Here is a 21,148-nt window from a genome sequence, read left to right on the forward strand (position 1 = left end):
TTGTCCTTTACAGGAAAGAGTCCCATTCTGACATTTCACTCTGGAAACAACGGTACCATTTCTGTTGCGCGCGGCCGGCCGCGGTGGTCTCGCGGTTCTAGGCGCGCAGTCCGGAACCGTGCGACTGCTACGGTCGCAGGTTCGAATCCTGCCTCGGGCATGGCTGTGTGTGATGTCCTTAGGTTAGTTAGGTTTATGTAGTTCTAAGTTCTAGGGGACTGATGACCACAGCAGTTGAGTCCCATAGTGCTCAGAGCTATTTGAACCATTTTTCTGTTGCGCGCCAATACCTATTATGGTACTACTCTTGAGATTCTTCCTCTGTATACCTTCTAACAATACCACCACTTACTTGCAAAGTAGGATAGAAATCAGATTAATAATGTTGCTCACGCAGCATATGTTCGCTTTATCGGGCAACAACAAAGTTATCGGCTGTGGATGGTATCGTCAGAATGGAAATAATGAAGTCACTGTAAAAAAGTCATTAATTTTGGCATTTATCTTGAATGGATTCCCACATAGATTTCGTCGAAGTTGTTATGGCCCGTCTTGATGATTCTAGGGTGATTCCACTTTGACTGCTAGAAGGTCCAGATCTGTATTTTAGCAATATTTGAAGACCTAACAAAAGCGTTTTTCAGGAAATTCTTAATGGTCAAACAATCCCAGATCAGAACAATGGTACGGTAGAAATAATTTTTGACGTGGTGTTCATGATCCACATTTTTATCAAACTTCTTGTAAATTGACATATACTTCTTCCTAATTGTCACATCATCAAGAAAACAGTTTTGTATCAATCTTTATATATTTAATTTCCACTTTAACCAAACACAAGACTAGACTCTTCTTTTACAAAGCGAAATAACAAGTTAACTTCTGCAAAGTGAAACAAAGACTGCTCTGTGCGCATTCGCGCCAAAACGGTTACAAGTAAGTCAAAGATTATGACAGTCTCACAGAAATGAATACACACAAGAACCATATCACTGTAATATATCGATACATCGGAGTACCTACATATTAATAAAACCAAATATGAATATTGTCACATAAATATGTCTGTTACTTCGCAGAAAAGTAGTACAATATTACTGGTATCGAGAACTGGGGTTGGAGTGCCGTAATGCTCACGTAAATAAAGAACCATTACACACTGAACTTAAATAAATGTAACGCAGTGCACATACATAGGAAAGAAATCATGTACTGTGACACCTCAGTTCATACCGGCGCAGACTATGTTGAAATAACTTACGGAAATGCAGACGGGTGACGTCGTCGTCAACTGCCGATATTTCGACGGGTGCACACCCTCTCTTTTCCAAGAGGAAAATCCAGTAAGTACACTCTGTGCAAGGGAATATAAAACCTCCGTTTGCAGATCAATTCCGGAAAGACAAACACACGCACACATCCATACACATAGATGTACGTAATGAATCCACCCCGCCGGCCGTTGTGGCCGAGCGGTTCTAGGAGCTGCAGTCTGGAGCCGTGCGACCGCTACGGTCACAGGTTCAAATCCTGCCTCGGGCATGGATGTGTGTGACGTCCTTAGGTTAGTTAGGTTTAAGTAGTCCTGAGTTCTAGGGGACTGATGACGTCAGATGTTAAGTCCCATAGTGCTCAGAGCCATCTACATCTACATCTACATGATAACTCTGCAATTCACATTTAAGAGCTTGGCAGAGGATTCATCGAAACACAATCATACTATCTCTCTACCATTCCACTCCCGAACAGCGCGAGGGAAAAACGAACACCTAAACCTTTCTGTTCGAGCTCTGATTTCTCTTATTTTATTTTGATGATCCTTCCTACCTATGTAGGTTGGGCTCAACAAAATATTTCCGCATTCGGAACAGAAAATTGGTGACTGAAATTTCGTAAATAGACCTCGCCGCGACGAAAAACGTCTTTGCTTTAATGACTTCCATCCCAACTCGCGTATCATATCTGTCACACTCTCTCCCCTATTACGTGATAATACAAAACGAGCTGCCCTTTTTTGCACCCTTTCGATGTCCTCCGTCAATCCCACCTGGTAAGGATCCCACACCGCGCAGCAATATTCTAACAGAGGACGAACGAGTGTAGTGTAAGCTGTCTCTTTAGTGGACTTGTTGCTTCTTCTAAGTGTCCTGCCAATGAAACGCAACCTTTGGCTCGCCTTCCCCACAATATTATCTATGTGGTCTTTCCAACTGAAGTTGTTCGTAATTTTAACACCCAGGTACTTAGTTGAATTGACAGCCTGAAGAATTGTACTATTTATCGAGTAATCGAATTCCAACGGATTTCTGTTGGAACTCATGTGGATCACCTCACACTTTTCGTTATTTAGCGTCAAGTGCCACCTACCATACAGCAATCTTTTCTAAATCGCTTTGCAACTGATACTGGTCTTCGGATGACCTTACTAGACGGTAAATTACAGCATGATCTGCGAACAATCTAAGAGAACTGCTCAGATTGTCACCCAGGTCATTTATATAGATCAGGAACAGCAGAGGTTCCAGGACGCTTCCCTGGGGAACACCTGATATCACTTCAGTTTTACTCGATGATTTGCCGTCTATTACTACGAACTGAGACCTTCCTGACAGGAAATCACGAATCCAGTCGCACAACTGAGACGATACCCCATAGGCCCGCAGCTTGATTAGAAGTCGCTTGTGAGGAATGGTGTCAAAAGCTTTTCGTCACAATACGCCAGTCACTACTCTTGATGAACTGTAGTATCGTGTTGAAGCTACATGGGCAGCTGTACCTGTACACGCCATCCAAGCTGCGTTTGACTCAATGCCCAGGCGTATCAAGGCCGTTATTAAGGCCAAAGGTGGTTGTTCTGGGTACTGATTTTTCAGGATCCGTGCACCCAAATTGCGTGAAAATGTAATCACATGTCAGTTGTAGTATAATATATTTGTCCAATGAATACCCGTTTATCATGTGCATTTCTTCTTGGTGTAGCAATTTCAATGGCCAGTAGTGTATTAAGGGAGCAGTTGAGATTAAATTAATAAGTAACCTGGTAAGTAGAGACGGACGTTTTTGCTTAAAGTATGCGTCAAATCCTGCTGTCTCCCTTCTCTGAAAACAGAGGAACAAAGTTAATGCTACCCCATCCGTTGTTTAGCAATTTTCACTATCGATAACTTCTGGCGTCGATCATCTTTGGTTTCTGTGATGGTGCTAATGTTTACAGTGTGTGTGTGTGTGTGTGTGTGTGTGTGTGTGTGTGTGTGTGTGTGTGTGTGTATGTGTGTGTGTGCAATCGCACGTGCGGGGCGCTCCGGTCGAAATATCGACGGTTGCCGACGACTTCGCCCGGCTGCATTCCCATAAGTTATTTCAGCAGATCCACTGCTGCACAGCTACACTACTGATGACCACTTGCTGGGAGCAGTACCCACCGTAAACGAAGAGCGGTGCGTTTCGTCGCGGGATCGTTTCGTCGGCGCGAGCTGAGGTTCTCAACGAACAACAGTGACAGACGCTACGACAGAGGCGTTGTGCTTCACTGAGAGGCTTACTATTGAAATTTTGAGAGAGAACTTCCCGAAAAAGTCCTACATCGTATTGCTTCCTCCCATATACCTTTCGCGAAATGACCACGACGAGTAAATTCGAGAAATTAGAGACAATACAGAGGCTAATCGACAATCATTCTTCTCAGTGCCATTCGCGAATGGAACACGAAAGGCTGCATGAGACAGCTGTGCCGAAAGTACCCTCCGCCACACACTGTCGTGTGGCTTGTGGCGTATTTATGTAGGTGAAACAAGCGCAACGAAGCTAGAAGTCACGCAGAATTCAGTTCTGCAGAATTTACTGTGGATATATCAAAAAAATGTTCAAATGTGTGTGAAATCTTATGGAACCTAACTGCTAAGGTCATCACTCCCTAAACTTACACACTACATAACCTAAATTATCCTAAGGACAAACATACACACACCCCTGCCCGAGGGAGGACTCGAACCTCCGCCGGGACCAGCCGCACAGTCCATGACTGCTGCGCCTCAGACCGCTCGGCTAATCCCGCGCGGCGTGGATATATCCATACACTGGTTGACCACAGGGATTCCTCATCTCACTGAGCAAATTACTCGCTAGCAGTTTTCGTTGCTGTTGAACAACGCCCTCTTTCCCCTCGCTGAAGAAATTGTGTCCATCCCCACTGTCGAGAAATGCTGTGGTGTGGTTTGTTGTCCTACATATGAAAAGTTGTAAAAACTTACCGTTTCGACAGAGTGCAAAATAATTCTAGTATCAGGTCTAGCGAACCTATTACACAAGTGAAAGTCACTAACTGTTAATTCCGATACAGTGTCACTTTTAGGTACAAATTACGCCATGAAGTCCATGCTAGTTTGCTGTTTACGAAATAAATCACCAAATCGAACGCAACCACTACTAATTCATTCACACTTACAGTACAGTCACTCTTTTAGCAGCCAGCTAAAGATATTCACCCTGACCTGATACTGAAAATACACACGGATTATAATACTTAGAATGCTCGCACAACTTCTCTGTTAATGTTCACTCCGGACTTAAGAAATTCTCCATTACGACTGCAGAGCACGCCACATGGAATTCCAGTTCTTCGAACTAAGTCCAGTGTCAACAAAAAAAAAAAAAAAAAAAAAAAAAAAAAAAAAAAAAAAAAAAAAAATCTGGAATTTGCGTAATCGTCATGTGTGTCTGTCCTTAAACATTTTCCGATACTCTACAATCTCTTAAATTTCACACTTAGTCGTAAGTAATACATTTTTACGGAGCTCCGTGCAGCACTTACGATGGCTACAGCAGCTAAGCCCTCACTCCCGTTCCCTCACTTGCGAAGTCTCGCTTCTAGTGCAGCCCTCGTGAAATAGCTTACTTCCGATTGGCTGAATTCCAAAGTAGCCAATCAGCTGTTGATTTCGTCTCGCACAACTCGGTATTTTCGGTTCATGGACCAATCCACTTCCGAAGTTACTTTTTCGAAACTAAAAAAAAAAAAAAATAAATTTGTGGGCCTGAGTATTCTATTTTCTTTGAAAGCTCTTTTTTACTTTGAACGGCACAGTTTCTGGTGATGTCCAGACACGATTTTCAATGACGTAATGATTAGATTTATAATGATTTAAATACGCCAAGTTCGTGGACATGTGCTGTTTGTGAAATCAGTTGGTTGCCAGAAATGTAAGTCTGTGTTATTCAGCAGTTTATTTGTAAATTTATTATGTTCAATACAAAAATTATTATTAGGCTACATAACAGTTCCTGAAATCAGCTATATAATTTCTCATTACCAAAATTCTTATTTTATGTGTACATAACAGATTCTGAACAACTACTTTTAACTACAAATTACAATCAGGTAAATAGCAAGCTTAGTGAAATATTGCTTGTACCCATGTCAGGCCCTCTGCTGTCTACTGAAGGCCAGTTGTAGAGAGCTCCGTAAAAGGATAGGTGCTCTTCAGGGATATACGGTTCCAATTTCTTGAGGTCAGCTATTTTCTTCTCACTTAGTGGTACACATTTTTCGTATGCTGCAGCCGTCGGTAGAGTTACTGTTGTTTTTAAATCGAGAAGTAAACGAAAAGTGTTCGTCACCAGGTTTTGCAATGACGTTCCCACTACACTCACTGTTGTATTCAAATTCCATGAATTCTGAAACGGTGAAGGATTGTTTCTCGTTCCGTGTGAGCATTTTGCTGTTCATTGTTTCCAAAGACAAGGCATTGCGTTTGTAAAATTTAGGCCATCATTGTTTCAAACCCAGTACAAACTCTGTTGAAACAACTTTAACCTGGTATTTGTTAAAGGTACTTGCAGTAACAACAAGTTCTACAAACTGCATGATGCTACAAATCCTATCGACAGCTCGAATTTTCCTTTTAATCACTGCAAAGTCCCTGTCACAGGGTAAGAATGAATGGCCTCCGACCGGGAAATAATGACAAATTCTGAGTAAACGCTGAGATGCTGTAACAACCATGAGGAACCTGACCATAGTATTATTCTTATTCTGCTCTGGGCAGCCATCTGAAAATATATGCAGGTATTTTATGTTTGGTAGCAATTCTTTTCGTATGTAGTCCAGCAGAAACGTGCAGACTTCATCGGGACCCTTCTTTGCTACACCTTCGTGATAAATGTAGTACGTTGCATATCCTGTCTTCAGGTTGTGGATATTGAATACATTAACATTGAGTTGCCGAAGGTAGAAAACTTCCTGAACTGGAATGGTAGGAAGGGACAGATTTTGCATAAAATCTATGGCAATACCTGCAACATCCTCGTCTTTTTGACACAATACTTGTACTTCACGAATACGAGCAGAAAACTTTGCAGCCCTGCGTTTATGAACCATCATTTCTGCAGCGGCAACCCTCTTAGCCTTTTCATTCAGTGTTTTGTTTCGTAATTTATTTTGAAGCGCTTCACAAGTACCACATGTGTCAACTTGTGGTCGACCAAATGTAAGTGAAAAACGTTCTTTGAATATTTTTAAATAAAATTCGTACTTAATATTACTTGCTTGGGCATGTCGTAATCTGAACTGCTCATGCATAATTTTGGCAGTAAGCTGGCTATTTAAATACCGCTGTTCTCTTGTGCCATAGTGAGTAATTTTTTGGGGATACGAATTTATGTGATCAATTATCAAACTTATTTCTACACCACCGATTTGATTTCCCGATTCATTTTTACCCCTCTGGTCACTAGGCGACTTTCCACAAGCTAGCAGATTGCTTATCCTCGTTACCCTTTGGTTTGTGACACCACGGATACTTAAGAAAGCTTTCTTGCATACCACTGATCGTCCAGTGCTGGAATTAATAAAATACTGAAAATTGTTGCATCTTGGTTTGCAGTTACCTGCTTCTGATACTCTTCTTCCTCTTCTGGAAATATTACCTACAGTGATCCGCCATTGGAGATAAGAATCTTATGCGTCCTTTGATGTCATGTTGTAGGAAAGTGAAAATACTTCGTTTCTTTCCTCTTCAGGAATTCTTCCAAAGCAGTTTCTACGACATCTACAAAATTACACAGATATTTCAGTCATGCAATAAATCATTAGTTTACTATTTTACTGACGTATAACTTCCCGTATTAGAACACTACTTACTTGCAGTCCACACCAATGCTTTTCTTTGAAACTAACTTTCCAGTTTAGGTTTTGTACTCTAAATCTTTAATTCGCGACCTTTTTATGATTTCACGATGAAGGCCAACATTCTTTACACCTTTTTTCCTCTTTCTACTTTCACCACCCTCATCTTGTACATCCATATCTTCCCTGTTCAACATTGCTGTGCTTCACAAAGAAAAACCGTGTGAACAAGGAGATGATATTACACAACAGGCTAGCCAACGTTGGCTGCAGAAATAGCACTAGTGCTGGGCAAGTGTTCTTTCTCCTCTCACTCATAACGTCTGGATCTTGTTTGTCTCATTAAGAATGATGGACAAATTTGTTTCTGCATTCATTCGATAGAGGGAGCACCATAACATGGAAATCAGCTCTTAACTCAATTTGACCAAAAAGTGGACAAGTGTTGTTTCTGCAATCAGCGATTCAGTTATAGAAAACAAATACAAGTAAATTAATCCCCTTTTAAGTGTCTGAACTACTAAAATCTGTTGAAAAGTATCGTAAAACTAGCTTCTTTAAAATTCACAATTTCTCCAATGTATCTGACACACACATGGCAGAAACCCAGAAACCCACGCTCTTACAGTTACAAAAATTCGCACGTCACATACAGGGTGTAACTAAAATGTACGACACAAACTGCAGGGCACGTTCCTCACACGTAGACGAAGAAATTACGTTATATGAACATTAGTCTGGAAACGCTTTGTTTCCATGATACATCTCATTTTGTCCAACTCATTAATCGTGGGGAACACACTGGAACAGAACGTCAGAATCATGGTGAATATGGACTTTCGGTGTCCTCTGGTTACGTTGTGCACCGTCAGTGTTTTGTTTAACATGTCCCTGTTGCCACGCGACGTACGTCATTGCTTGTCTGCAGGCAACATCAACTGTTCCGGCGATCAGTACGACCGCTGCAATCACGCGGGTTACTACGTAGAGTTAATCACAGACTTGTCTCGTGCACTGGCAGCGTACACAAATGCAGAGGTGGCAGATGCCCATTTGATGTACGGATTATCTGACGGCAATGGCGCTCGCACTCAACGTTTGTACCGGCAGAGGTTTCCAGGACGAAGGTGCCCCGACAGGAGAACGTTTGAAGCCGTTGACCGTCGTCTCGGGGATACTCGCGACCGAGGGAAGTTCAGGACGACACCCCAACGGGATGCGGAAATTCGGGTCAATTTTAGTGTCCGATACCAGCCGTCGGCTTTGACCAATGACGTAATGTGTGATGTTATTTTGTTTGTGCCTCAGATTGCTGTCGATGAACGTTAAATGATTTCTCTGAATTTCCTCGTTACGCTCGTATATTAAAAATTCGATGTAGATTATTTTGTTTTCATCTCGTAATTTCTTTTCGCCGTCTTTTGTTAATGAAAGTAGTCGTTATTTATAAGGTCTTGATTTCTCACGCTGTTCGTTATGGATGAGTCAGTTGTTTTTATTGCGAAAATTCTGCTTCAGAAAATGAGTGACCGTAAATCAACTACAAAATTTTTGAAATCATTGGGCGTCATTGCGGGGAAAGAGAAGGATTTCCGTGTTGCAAGGTCATTTAGAGCAATACTGTTGGAGAAAGAGTATTCCTAAAGGTTATTGTTTATTTCTTGCATTTATGAAAGTAGTCAGCAAAATGTACAGGACTCGTTTTGTTAGTTAGCTGTTGGTGGGTCTGATACTTTTTTTTTTTTTTGTTTTACGTTGCGTTTTTTCATGTTACTGTATTGTGCGAGTGCTAGTTTTTTGGTTTCTCTAGAGGGAGGTTTTTATGTCGTTTTAATATTTTCTGGTTACAATGGTGGGCCGAGGGGTATTGCTGTGACTTTGCCGGAGGGTTTATGTGATTGACTCCTGGTTTCATTTTTTCTTATTGTTTTAAAATTTTGCGTCTGATTGAGGGCGGGAAGAACTGATTTGAGCGGTACCTCATTCGTGCCTTAAGTTTGTGTTTCTTATTATTTTTTCATTAGTTATTCTGGATTTTGCTTATTTCGTTACAGTTTGACCTTCTAACATTATCATGTCTTGTTACGCCCTTATTTCGTTCTTGTCAGCCTCGATCTTTGACACGTTTGGAAGTTCATATGCGGTAAGTTTCTTTTAATGTAGCCACTATTATCTTTTCCTTTTTGATGTTTTTGCTACACTTGTCTTATTTTTACTGTCACTCCCGGGGTATCGGCTTACTTGGTGTTATTTGGAGTTACATCAGCTGGTGTCACTTTCGTGTAGTATAGTTATCGGTTGCAAGATTCGGTCTTTTTTGCATTTCATTTCTTTGGTGTGCAGTAATGTGTGTAAAGATTTCCATTTTTTGAAAGTCTAGTCGTATTCTGTAGTTCACTAAGAAGATCAAAAATGGTTCAAATGGCTCTGAGCACTATGGGACTTAACATCTGAGGTCATCAGTCCGCTAGAACTTAGAACTACCTAAACCTAACTAACCTAAGGACATCACACAACACGCAGTCATCACGAGGCAGAGAAAACCCCTGACCCCGCCGGGAATCGAACCCGGGAACCCGGGCGTGGGAAGCGAGAACGCTACCGCACGACCACGAGCTGCGGACTCACTAAGAAGATCATTTTTTACGCAAATTTCTATGTTATAAGACTTTTGCGCAACAAACAGTAATATTGGAATCGGTTACTAGAAATGACCTCCTATATAGTTTGCTTCTAGTTGCCGATTACAACTATTCGACGATTCATTATTTAGATTTTTTTTTGCAGTACGTATGGAAAATATAATAGAACAGGCTCTGCTAACGGTATACTACGCCTTCCACATCGCTGGCAACAGATTCTACACAACACTGTTCTATTATATTACATAATATATGCACACGTAATTGCTCTCGTGTTCTTAGTTATTTCAGTCATCTTCAACTCGTTGAAATGAAATTCACGTGTAAATAATAGTCGCATAAAATGTATTATTTTATGGCACACTACATTCATTTGTTTACGAGTATAATCCATTCGATTCACAGATTGTCCATTGCAGCATCTTTGCCTTACGTATGACGTCATTGGTCAAACCCGACGGGTGGTATCGAACACCAGAATTTATCCGGAAATTCTTCACGCAGTTGACGACGGCCCTAGCGTCAGTACAAGACACTTAGCTCCAACACTGAATGTTCACCACATGAGTGTCTGCCGAGTGTTACCGGACGACCAGCTGTATCCCTACCATTTGCAGCGCGTTCACGCACTATCAACAGCTGGTTTTCCTACACGGGTGCTCTTCTGCGAACTGTTTATTCAACAAAGTGTCGACCCCAATTTTAATGCATCGGTGCTGTTCACAGATGAGGCGTCATTTCGACGAGACCAGATTGTAAATTTTCACAATCGGCATGTACGTGCAGACGTCAATCCTCATGCAACTGCTGAAGCAATTCAAAGACTTTTAGTCGATGTTTGGGCCGGCATTGTTGTGACTGTTCGGTAGGGCCTCACTTTCTTCACCCAGGCTCAACGGACAAAGTAACCATGATTTCGTAGGGAATATGCTACCTCGTCTGTTAGCAGATGTTCCTTCAGCTGTGCAACAAATCACGTACTTCGTGCACGATGGAGCACTGCCTCATTTCAGCGTTAATACTGTCGGCTTCTACCATTCGGTGATAGATGGATAGGTAGAGACGAACAAACTTCCTGGGCTCCACGCTCTTCGGACCTAATCCCATTGGACTTTTACTTGTGGGGCATTTGAAAGCTCTTGTGTGTGGAACCCCAGTACAAGGTGTTCAGTCTCCGCGCCCCTATCATGGAAGGCTACGAAGCCACACGCAATACTCCAGGGATTCATCAACGCATCCGGGATTCACTACGACGGCGGGCTGGTGCAGGTATCGGGGGGCGCACTGCGAATCTCCTGTGACAAGACTCGCATGTGGTATGCTCGTGCTTTCTGTTCGTGTGTGTTTCCAACGATTAGAGAAAATGAGTTGTAACATGGAAACAAAGCGTTTCCATACCCATGTTCACATGAGTTCTTCCTCTACGTGCGAGGAATGTGTCCTGCAATTTGCGCCGCACATTTTTGTTACACCCTATACATATCACATTTAGACGCACATTCGCTTAAGCAATAGGACAAGTGAAATTGGAATTATTTAACAGAAATAATAATATCAGTATAAATAAAATTATTACGCAGAATGAAGTCACTTTATAAAACGGGTTTTGCTATGCTGCTGCAGGGCTAGATACATCGTGACATTTCTTCACCATTTTTACCAAATACATCTGAACTCGTCAGGAAGTTACTTATTCATGGAAGTTCTAAATTCTGTACTCCATGTAATTTCGTCCATCCCAAAAAATACTATAGACGACAAACAGAATTTAATAAGGAGGTAAGCTACTAACGTTACAAAATTTAGTATCAAGTTTTAACTCATTGGATATGTGGCAAAGACCTAATTTAATTTATTATTATTAATGCTGCACATTTTGCCCCGTAAGGCAGTGTTTGACTTGAAAGTTACGTGATTATTCAATTTTTTCTTGTCTCCTTTCTCTCTTCCCTAAATCTCTCCAGTTTCTGACTGTGTTCCTCTTTCCTTTGCTCTGTCCACATATTCCCTCCTTCCATTTATTCTTTCACTTCAAATGTCGTGCTTATAATTTATTTTAATTTTATTTCTCGGCGCGCGGAGTGGCCGCGTTGTTTGAGGCGCCATGTCACGAATCGCGCGGCCCTCGGGCATGGGTGTGTGTCTTGTCCTTAGCGTAAGTTATTTTAAGTAGTGTGTAAGTCTAGGGACCGATGACCTCACAGCAATTTAGTCCCTTAGGCATTCACACACAAATTTTGAAGTTGTGTCTTTCATTTATCATTTTATTCCTCTAAATGAATTAGTTTTTTTATTGAGCTGTTTACTACATCAATAATACTTTGTGTGTCTGTGCCTGTTCATTCTACGTACGTGTCCTTGAAAATCCGCATTTTCTACTCGTGTCTGTGAGTCTGTCTGTGAATTTGTGTAATGCTTTGGTTGGTGTCTTCATCCACATACACTCCTGGAAATGGAAAAAAGAACACATTGACACCGGTGTGTCAGACCCACCATACTTGCTCCGGACACTGCGAGAGGGCTGTACAAGCAATGATCACACGCACGGCACAGCGGACACACCAGGAACCGCGGTGTTGGCCGTCGAATGGCGCTAGCTGCGCAGCATTTGTGCACCGCCGCCGTCAGTGTCAGCCAGTTTGCCGTGGCATACGGAGCTCCATCGCAGTCTTTAACACTGGTAGCATGCCGCGACAGCGTGGACGTGAACCGTATGTGCAGTTGACGGACTTTGAGCGAGGGCGTATAGTGGGCATGCGGGAGGCCGGGTGGACGTACCGCCGAATTGCTCAACACGTGGGGCGAGAGGTCTCCACAGTACATCGATGTTGTCGCCACTGGTCGGCGGAAGGTGCACGTGCCCGTCGACCTGGGACCGGACCGCAGCGACGCACGGATGCACGCCAAGACCGTAGGATCCTACGCAGTGCCGTAGGGGACCGCACCGCCACTTCCCAGCAAATTAGGGACACTGTTGCTCCTGGGGTATCGGCGAGGACCATTCGCAACCGTCTCCATGAAGCTGGGCTACGGTCCCGCACACCGTTAGGCCGTCTTCCGCTCACGCCCCAACATCGTGCAGCCCGCCTCCAGTGGTGTCGCGACAGGCGTGAATGGAGGGACGAATGGAGACGTGTCGTCTTCAGCGATGAGAGTCGCTTCTGCCTTGGTGCCAATGATGGTCGTATGCGTGTGTGGCGCCGTGCAGGTGAGCGCCACAATCAGGACTGCATACGACCGAGGCACACAGGGCCAACACCCGGCATCATGGTGTGGGGAGCGATCTCCTACACTGGCCGTACACCACTGGTGATCGTCGAGGGGACACTGAATAGTGCACGGTACATCCAAACCGTCATCGAACCCATCGTTCTACCATTCCTAGACCGGCAAGGGAACTTGCTGTTCCAACAGGACAATGCACGTCCGCATGTATCCCGTGCCACCCAACGTGCTCTAGAAGGTGTAAGTCAACTACCCTGGCCAGCAAGATCTCCGGATCTGTCCCCCATTGAGCATGTTTGGGACTGGATGAAGCGTCGTCTCACGCGGTCTGCACGTCCAGCACGAACGCTGGTCCAACTGAGGCGCCAGGTGGAAATGGCATGGCAAGCCGTTCCACAGGACTACATCCAGCATCTCTACGATCGTCTCCATGGGAGAATAGCAGCCTGCATTGCTGCGAAAGGTGGATATACACTGTACTAGTGCCGACATTGTGCATGCTCTGTTGCCTGTGTCTATGTGCCTGTGGTTCTGTCAGTGTGATCATGTGATGTATCTGACCCCAGGAATGTGTCAATAAAGTTTCCCCTTCCTGGGACAATGAATTCACGGTGTTCTTATTTCAATTTCCAGGAGTGTACTATAACTCTTTACTGCTCCAAAAATTTTCCTGTGGGTTTTGTGCTCTATTTTTTCTGTCTCTGGATGCCTGATACTCCGGTTGTGGTCGTTTCTGACGCGTAGAGTGCTTGTGGGTGGTAGAACTGTACTGCAGTGCGTGAGTTCGGCCCATCTTGAAATATTTGTTTTACTGCAGTGCGTCAATGTCAGTTTGTATTCTTTTCGAAGTTTTTCTGTTCGTTCCTTGTTGAGTACCTTTTTTTGATCCTCCTATTTGTTTATATTCCCCAAGACATTTGAATTTTTCACTTTGTTATCCATTCTACATTTCGTGCGCTTGGCTTGTGTGCTGATATTCTTTCTTTCCATGTACTGCATTTTTTCCTATGATGTCTGTAGATCTGTTTTTGCAGAGACAGCATGAAAGTATTACAGTGCTTCTTCTCTATTGTTGTTTAGTATTGCCAAGTCATCTGAAAATGCTAGGCAGTTTATGATTGTCTCATTTGCATATGTTCTTCCTAATTGAATCCATTTTATCTGTTCTTCCCATTGTTTGCTAATTTTGTCCCAGATAACATTCAATAAAAACGGTGACAGTTCATGTCCTTGTGTGACCCCTGTATGTATCTCGAATAGTTCTGAGATTTCACACTCAAATTTTACTTGGATGTGGTGTCTGTGAGTGTGTTGCAAGTGCGCCCCAGTTTTCCTGCCTATTCCATATTTTATAGTGTATCACAGAGAATGTGCTGGTCTATGGAGTTGTAGGCCTTCTTAAAGTCCACGAATGTGACGACAATGTTGTTCGTCTACCTGACCTTGAGGCGAGTTGACAGATTCAAAATCTGTTCATTACATTACCTTCCTTTTCTCAAGCCTCCTTCGTATTCACCTACCTTTTTATCAGCTTTTGGTGCTAGTCTGCTGAGCAACGCCTTGGAAAGAACTTTGTAAGTGAACGGTAATAATGAGATACCTTTGTAATTATTAGGATCTCTCTTGTCGCCTATTTCTGGAAATGGTTGAATCAATGCACATTTCCATTCTTGAGCAATATTCTCCATAATACATATTTCTGTGAGAATTTTATGAATTTTTGTGATTTTTTGGTTCAGTAATAGACAGCATAAAAATAATTGTAAAAGAGAATTAGCGTACACAAAAATTAGTAGCTCAAAGAATAAACGTACTAAATAAATACACATTACTCTGCAACATACCATTCGCGTTCCACGCTTCAAATAAACGCACAACAAAACAAATGAACAGGAAACAGCCACAGTAACACGCTAGTAAACTTCGTGTTTTGTGACAAAACGAATAAAAATACGTGTGAAACCATCAGAACTTCCATTATGAAGAAAATAAGTATCTTAACATATCTAGAATATCGGGAAAGAAGGCTATATGAACAAAAAGCATAGGTAACACGCTACGTAATGGAATTTTTGATCTAAAATGGACGAGAACCAATAAGTCGAAACTGTTTTGTCTGTCTGCAGATGGCAGGCTGTACAAAAATTTGTGGTAGCTGAGAAAACCTAACACCATAAAAAGAATTTGTTAGCGTCATGTAAGGTATGTTTAAAACTATGCAGATATTTTGTTCTCCAAGTTAGAATGCTAGGCTCAATTTTCGCGGTAGCGTAAAGGTGCAATATTTAGGGTATCATTTAGGTGGCGAGTGCGGTTAACTACAGAGCGTGTCCCAAGAGAAATGGTTAGTATGTAGGGAAACGATAGGAAGATCATTCGAAGCAAATGAGTGCACTAAACATGGGCTCTTAAAATGCATACCTTAAGAACTATGAGAGGACTTATTGATCTTCAGTACTATAAAGGACATCTTTTCTACTTAACATTTGCTGATACCTCTTAAAGTATGTATTTTAGAGCTCATGTTTACTGGCATGTCTTGCTTCGAATGACTGCTTCTGTTACATCTGTGAGTACTGACCGTACCTCCTGGGACATGCTGTGTATGTAAAATAAACGCATTACTTGACCCTTAATTATCACTCGTTTTAGCTACGTAAATAACTTCAAGCAGAGATTCAAATATTACAGTATTATAACAGTTTTGAGATCGAATAAAAGTATCCCACCGAAGACCGCACAATAAAATGCTGAAACATGTTAGCAAAAGGTGAATCAATGTCTCGAATTAGGCGGAATATCTCGATTATTTTTTTATCATTCCTCCAGAGGCTCCTTGTATTTCGTGATTACAAACACAGTGGTGTCCTCAGAGAAAATACACTACTGGCCATTAAATTTGCTACACCAAAAAGAAATGCAGATGATAAACGGGTATTCATTGGACAAATATATTATACTAGAAGTGACATGTGATTACATTTTCACGCAATTTGGGTGCGTAGATCCTGAGAAATCAGTACCCATAACAACCACCTCTTCATACGCCTGGGCATTGAGTCAAACAGAGCTTGGATGGCATGTACAGGTACAGCTGCCCATGCAGCTTCAACACGATACCACAGTTCATCAAGAGTAGTGACTGCCGTATTGTGACGAGCCAGTTGCTCGGCCAACATTGACCAGACGTTTACAATTGGTGAGAGATCTGGAGAATGTGCTGGCCAGGGCAGCAGTAGAACATTTTCTGTATCCAGAAAGGCCCGTAAAGGACCTGCAACATGCGGTCGTGCATTATCCTGCTGAAATGTAGGGTTTCGCAGGGATCGAATGAAGGGTAGAGCGACAGGTCGTAACACATCTGAAATGTAACGTCCACTGATCAAAGTTCCGTCAATGCAAACAAGAGGTGACCGAGACGTGTAACCAATGGCACCCCATAACACGCCGAGTTGGCGATGACAAATACACGCTTCCAATGGGCGTTCACCACGATGTCGCCAAACACGGATTCGACCATCATGATTCTGTAAACAGAGCCTGGATTCATCCGAAAAATGACGTTTTGCCATTCGTGCACCCAGCTTCGTCATCGAGTACACCATCGCAGGCGCTCATATCTGTGATGCAGCGTCAAGGGTAACCGCAGCCACGGTCTCCGAGCTGATAGTCCATGCTGCTGCAAACGTCGTCGGACTGTTCGTGAAGATGGTTGTTGTCTTGCAAACGTCCCCATCTGTTGACTCAGGGATCGAGACGTGGCTGCACGATCCATTACAGCCATGCGGATAAGACGCCTGTCACCTCGACTGCTAGTGATACGAGGCCGTTGCGATCCAGCACGGCTTTCCGTATTATCTTCCTGAACCCACCGATTCCACATTCTGCTAACAGTCATTGTATCTCGACCAACGCGAGCAGCAGTGTCGTGATAGGCTACAATCTGACCTTTATCAAAGTCGGAAACATAATGGTACGCATTCCTCCACCGTACACGAGGCATCACAACAACGTTTCACCAGGCAACGCCGGTCAACTGCTGTTAGTGTATGAGAAATCGTTTGGAAACTTTCCTCGTGTCAGCACGTTGTAGGTGTCACCACCGGAGCCAACCTTGTGTGAATGCTGTGAAAAAGTAATCATTTGCATATCACAGCATCTTCTTCCTGTCGGTTAAATTTCGCGTCTATAGCACGTCATCTTCGTGATGTAGGAATTTTAATGGTCCGTAGTGTAGTACCATATGTGGTATCTGATGCGTTGCACGACGCACAGTGTTTTCTCGTGAAATAAGTGCTGCATTTTGACTTTTACGTGCTCAGAGGATGGGATGGTTACTGCTCACCCACGGCCGCCTTTGCCTCGGTCCGACAAGATGAGGTCACTGCTCCAGCCAGCCAGCTGCCTCGCTCGCCTGTTTCCGGGCCCCCTGTCCCCTGTCCCCTGCCCCTACCCCTACCCCCTACCCCTACCCCTACCCCTACCCCTACCCCTACCCCCGCACCTACCCCCGCCTCATGCGTGGCTGCTGTGTGTGCGGCAGGCGCTACAGCGCCGCGGTGGACCTGCGCAGCCGGAGCGTATGGTGTCGCTGCTGTCGGGCGCCGCGGCGCGGCTCGAGGCGTCGACGTCGGTGTTGCACTGGCTGTGGCTGCTGCACGTGCAGGCGGCGGCGGGCGCGGCCCTGCTGTACCACGTGCTGGGGCTGCCAGGCGCTCTGGGCCTCGCCGCCGTCTACGTCGCCTTCGCTCCAGCCCAAGGTAACCACGGAACGTGGCGTTCCCACGCCTGTGTCGACCACAGAAGTGGGAGCTGCATATCCTGCGCTCTCCCTATCCCCCGGAGTGGGCTGTTTATCACTGTGTCACCTCGCCTTTCCCCTTCTCGCTTGTTTTTATAATACTCCTTTCCTGCCGGAGGTTCAAGTCCTTCCTCGGGAATGGGTGTGTGTGTTGTTCTTAGCATAAGTTAGTTTAAGTAGCGTGTAAGTCTAGGGATCGATGACCTCAGCAATTTGGTCCCTTAGGAATTCGCACACATTTGAACATTTGAACTCCTTTCCCCTTGAGATCGTATGCTGCTTTCTCCCACCATACTAACATTCTCTCTATCTCTCTCTCTCTCTCTCTCTCTCTCTCTCTCTCTCTCCACCTCTCTTTCCTCCTTTTCCAATGCTACCCCTTTCTCTGAACCCTCTCCCAATATGTCCCCCTTCTACTCTTCACTGTCTCCCTCTCGATGTATGTCTTGTGTCATCTGCACTCTGAACTCCTTTCACCCTAGAATGAGATTTTCACTCTGCAGTGGAGTGTGCGCCTATATGAAACTTCCTGGCAGATTAAAACTGTGTGCCAGACCGAGACTCGAACTCGGGACCTTAGCCTTTCGTGGGCAAGTGCTCTACCATCTGAGCTACCCGGACAAGCGCTCTACCATCTGAGCTACCCAAGCACGACTCACGCCCTGTGCTCACAGCTTTACTTCTGCCAGTATCTCGTCAGTGGTAGAGCACTTGCCCGCGAAAGGCAAAGCTCCCGAGTTTGAGTCTCGGTCTGGCACACAGTTTTGATCTGCCAGGAAGTTAAATATGGGCGTACACTCCGCTGCAGAGTGAAAATCTCATTCTGTAAACATCCCCCAGGCTGTGGCTAAGCCATGTCTCCGCAATATCCATTCTTTCAGGATTGCTAGTTCTGCAAGGTTCGCAGGAGAGCTTCTGTAAAGTTTGGAAGGTAGGAGACGAGGTACTGGCAGAATTGAAGGACCGGGCATGAGTCGTGCTTGGGTAGCTCAGATGATAGACCACTTGCCCGCAAAAGGCAAAGGTCCCGAGTTGAAGTCTCGGTCCGGCACACAGTTTTAATCTGGCAGGAAGTTTCCTTTAACCCTGTTGTGCACCCACTAAGTCATCTGCTGAGAGAGCTGCCTCTCTTTCCTGCTATCACCTCCTTGCCTCATAAGTCTTTCCCAGCCCTGCCTACACCTCCGTCGGTCCACACAACTGATTGCAGTAATCGATAATCAATAATCAGTCTCGCCGCCGCTGTGCGAGTGTGTGTTTGAGTGTCTGTGTGGTGAAAAACGTTTACTAGAAAAAGAGTGAGAGCTCGAAAGGTTGTGCACATACTTTTTCTGTTCCGTGCGTCTATGCTCGACTATGCAGTGTAGTCATATTATGCCTCTGTATGTCCTTTAATCTCTCTTATCTTATTCTCCTCGTCTCTACACGAGATCTACCGTCATGGCAGCAAAACTGTCGCACAATATGCATAAAATATCGATTCTCTAAATTTATCCAACAGGTTTTCTGGAGAGAATTCTTGTTTCTGGTCCATAGTTTCCCACTGAAATTCTCTCATGATCTCCGTTACAATCTCGAATGTGCTAAATCCTAGCAGTCTGGCCAGTTCACGAATTTCTCTCCTGTGCCAACATTTTCATCTCAAAGACGCAGTTGTAGCCTACGTCCTCAGTTATTTGCTGCATGTATTCCAACATCTGGCTTCCTGTACAGAATTTACCCGCTACAGCTCCGTATAGTATCATGGGGGTTATTCCTTGATGTCTTAACAGCTATCCTACCATCCTGACCCTTCTCCTTGTCAGTCTTTTCCTCGACGACTCTGAGCAGAACATCCTCATTCCTTACCTCACCAGTCCACCTAATTTTCAACATTCGTCTCTAGTACCACATCGCAAATGTTTCGATACCCTTCTGTTCCGGTTTTTACACAGACCACGTTTCACTACCATACAATGCAGTCTTCCTAACGTTAAGTCTCTCGCTCTTCTCATATATGCTGCTTGTCATTACTTTCATCTACCTTCGATGTACTCCTAGTCCATATTCTGTACTCATTAGACTGTTCATTCCTTTCAACATATCCTGTAATTCTTCTTCACTTCCACTGAGCATATCAGTGCCATCTGCGAATCTTTGCCGGCGATGTGGCCGAGCGGTTCTAGGCGCTTCAGTCTGGAACCGCGCTGCTGCTACGGTCGCACGTTCGAATCCTGCCTCGGGCATGGATGTGTGTGATGTCCTTAGGTTACTTAGGTTTAAGTAGTTCTAACTCTAGGGGACTGATAACCTCAGACGCTAAGTCCCATAGTGCTCAGAGCTATTTGAACCATTTTTTGCGAATCTTATCGTTGACGTCGTTTCACCCTGAATTTTAATTCCACTCTCAAACCATCCTTTTATTTCCATTTTCACTTCTTCGATGTATAGATTAAACAGTAGGGACGAAAGGCTGCATCCCTGTGTTACACCCATTTTAATCCGAAGGCTTCGTTGTTGGTCTTCCACTCTTATTTCTCCCTCTTGGATCTTATACATACTGTATATTAACCGTCTCTCCCTATTGCTTATCGCCGGCTGGAGTGGCCGAGCGGTTCAAGGCACTACAGTCTGGAACTACGCGATCGCTAAGGTCGCAGGTTCGATTCCTGCCTCGGGCATGGATGTGTGTGATGTCCTTAGGTTAGTTAGGTTTAAGTAGTTCTAAGTTCTAGGGGACTTATGACCTCAGAAGTTAACTCCAATAGTGCTCATAGCTATTTGAACCTATTGCTTATCCTTCCCTATTTTTCTCAAAATTTCGAACATCTTGCACTGTTTTACATTGTCGAACGCTTTCCCCATATCGACATATCCTATAAACGTGTCTTGATTTTTCTTTCGTCTTGCTTCCCTTATCAACCGCAACGTCAGAACTGCCTCTTTGCTGTCGTTACATTTCCTAAAACCACAATTGGATTCAATTGGATCTGAGCACTATGGGACTTAACATCTGTGGTCATCAGTCCCCTAGAACTTAGAACTACTTAAACCTAACTAACCTAAGGACATCACACACATCCATGCCCGAAGCAGGATTCGAACCTGCGACCATAGCAGTCGCGCGGTTCCGGACTGCGCGCCTAGAACCGCTAGACCACCGCGGCCGGCCTAAAACCACACTGGTCTCCATCTAACACCTTCTCAACTTTCTCTTTCATTCTTGTGTATATTATTCTCGCCAACAGCTTGAGATGCATGAGCTGTTAAGCTTATTGTGCGATACTTTCCTTACCAGTCGTCCTTGTAGTCTTCGAAATAGTGTGGATGATATTTTTCGGGAAGTCTGATGCTTCATCGCCAGTGTCATACACTCTA

General features: G+C 44.0%; 1 protein-coding gene across 1 annotated transcript in view; it reads left to right on the plus strand.

Annotated features, from left to right (window-relative positions):
• The window catches only part of LOC126209797 (ATP-binding cassette sub-family C member 4-like), a 124,300-nt gene that overhangs the window by 25,903 nt on the left and 77,249 nt on the right, over nt 1-21,148 (plus strand). The window contains exon 4 of the mRNA XM_049938935.1: nt 17,612-17,750. Within this exon, the coding sequence (XP_049794892.1) occupies nt 17,612-17,750 (139 nt within the window). The remainder of the gene's footprint in view (nt 1-17,611; nt 17,751-21,148) is intronic.

The sequence above is a fragment of the Schistocerca nitens genome, chromosome 10, assembly GCF_023898315.1.
Source record: "Schistocerca nitens isolate TAMUIC-IGC-003100 chromosome 10, iqSchNite1.1, whole genome shotgun sequence".
Taxonomy (NCBI): Eukaryota; Metazoa; Arthropoda; class Insecta; order Orthoptera; family Acrididae; genus Schistocerca; species Schistocerca nitens.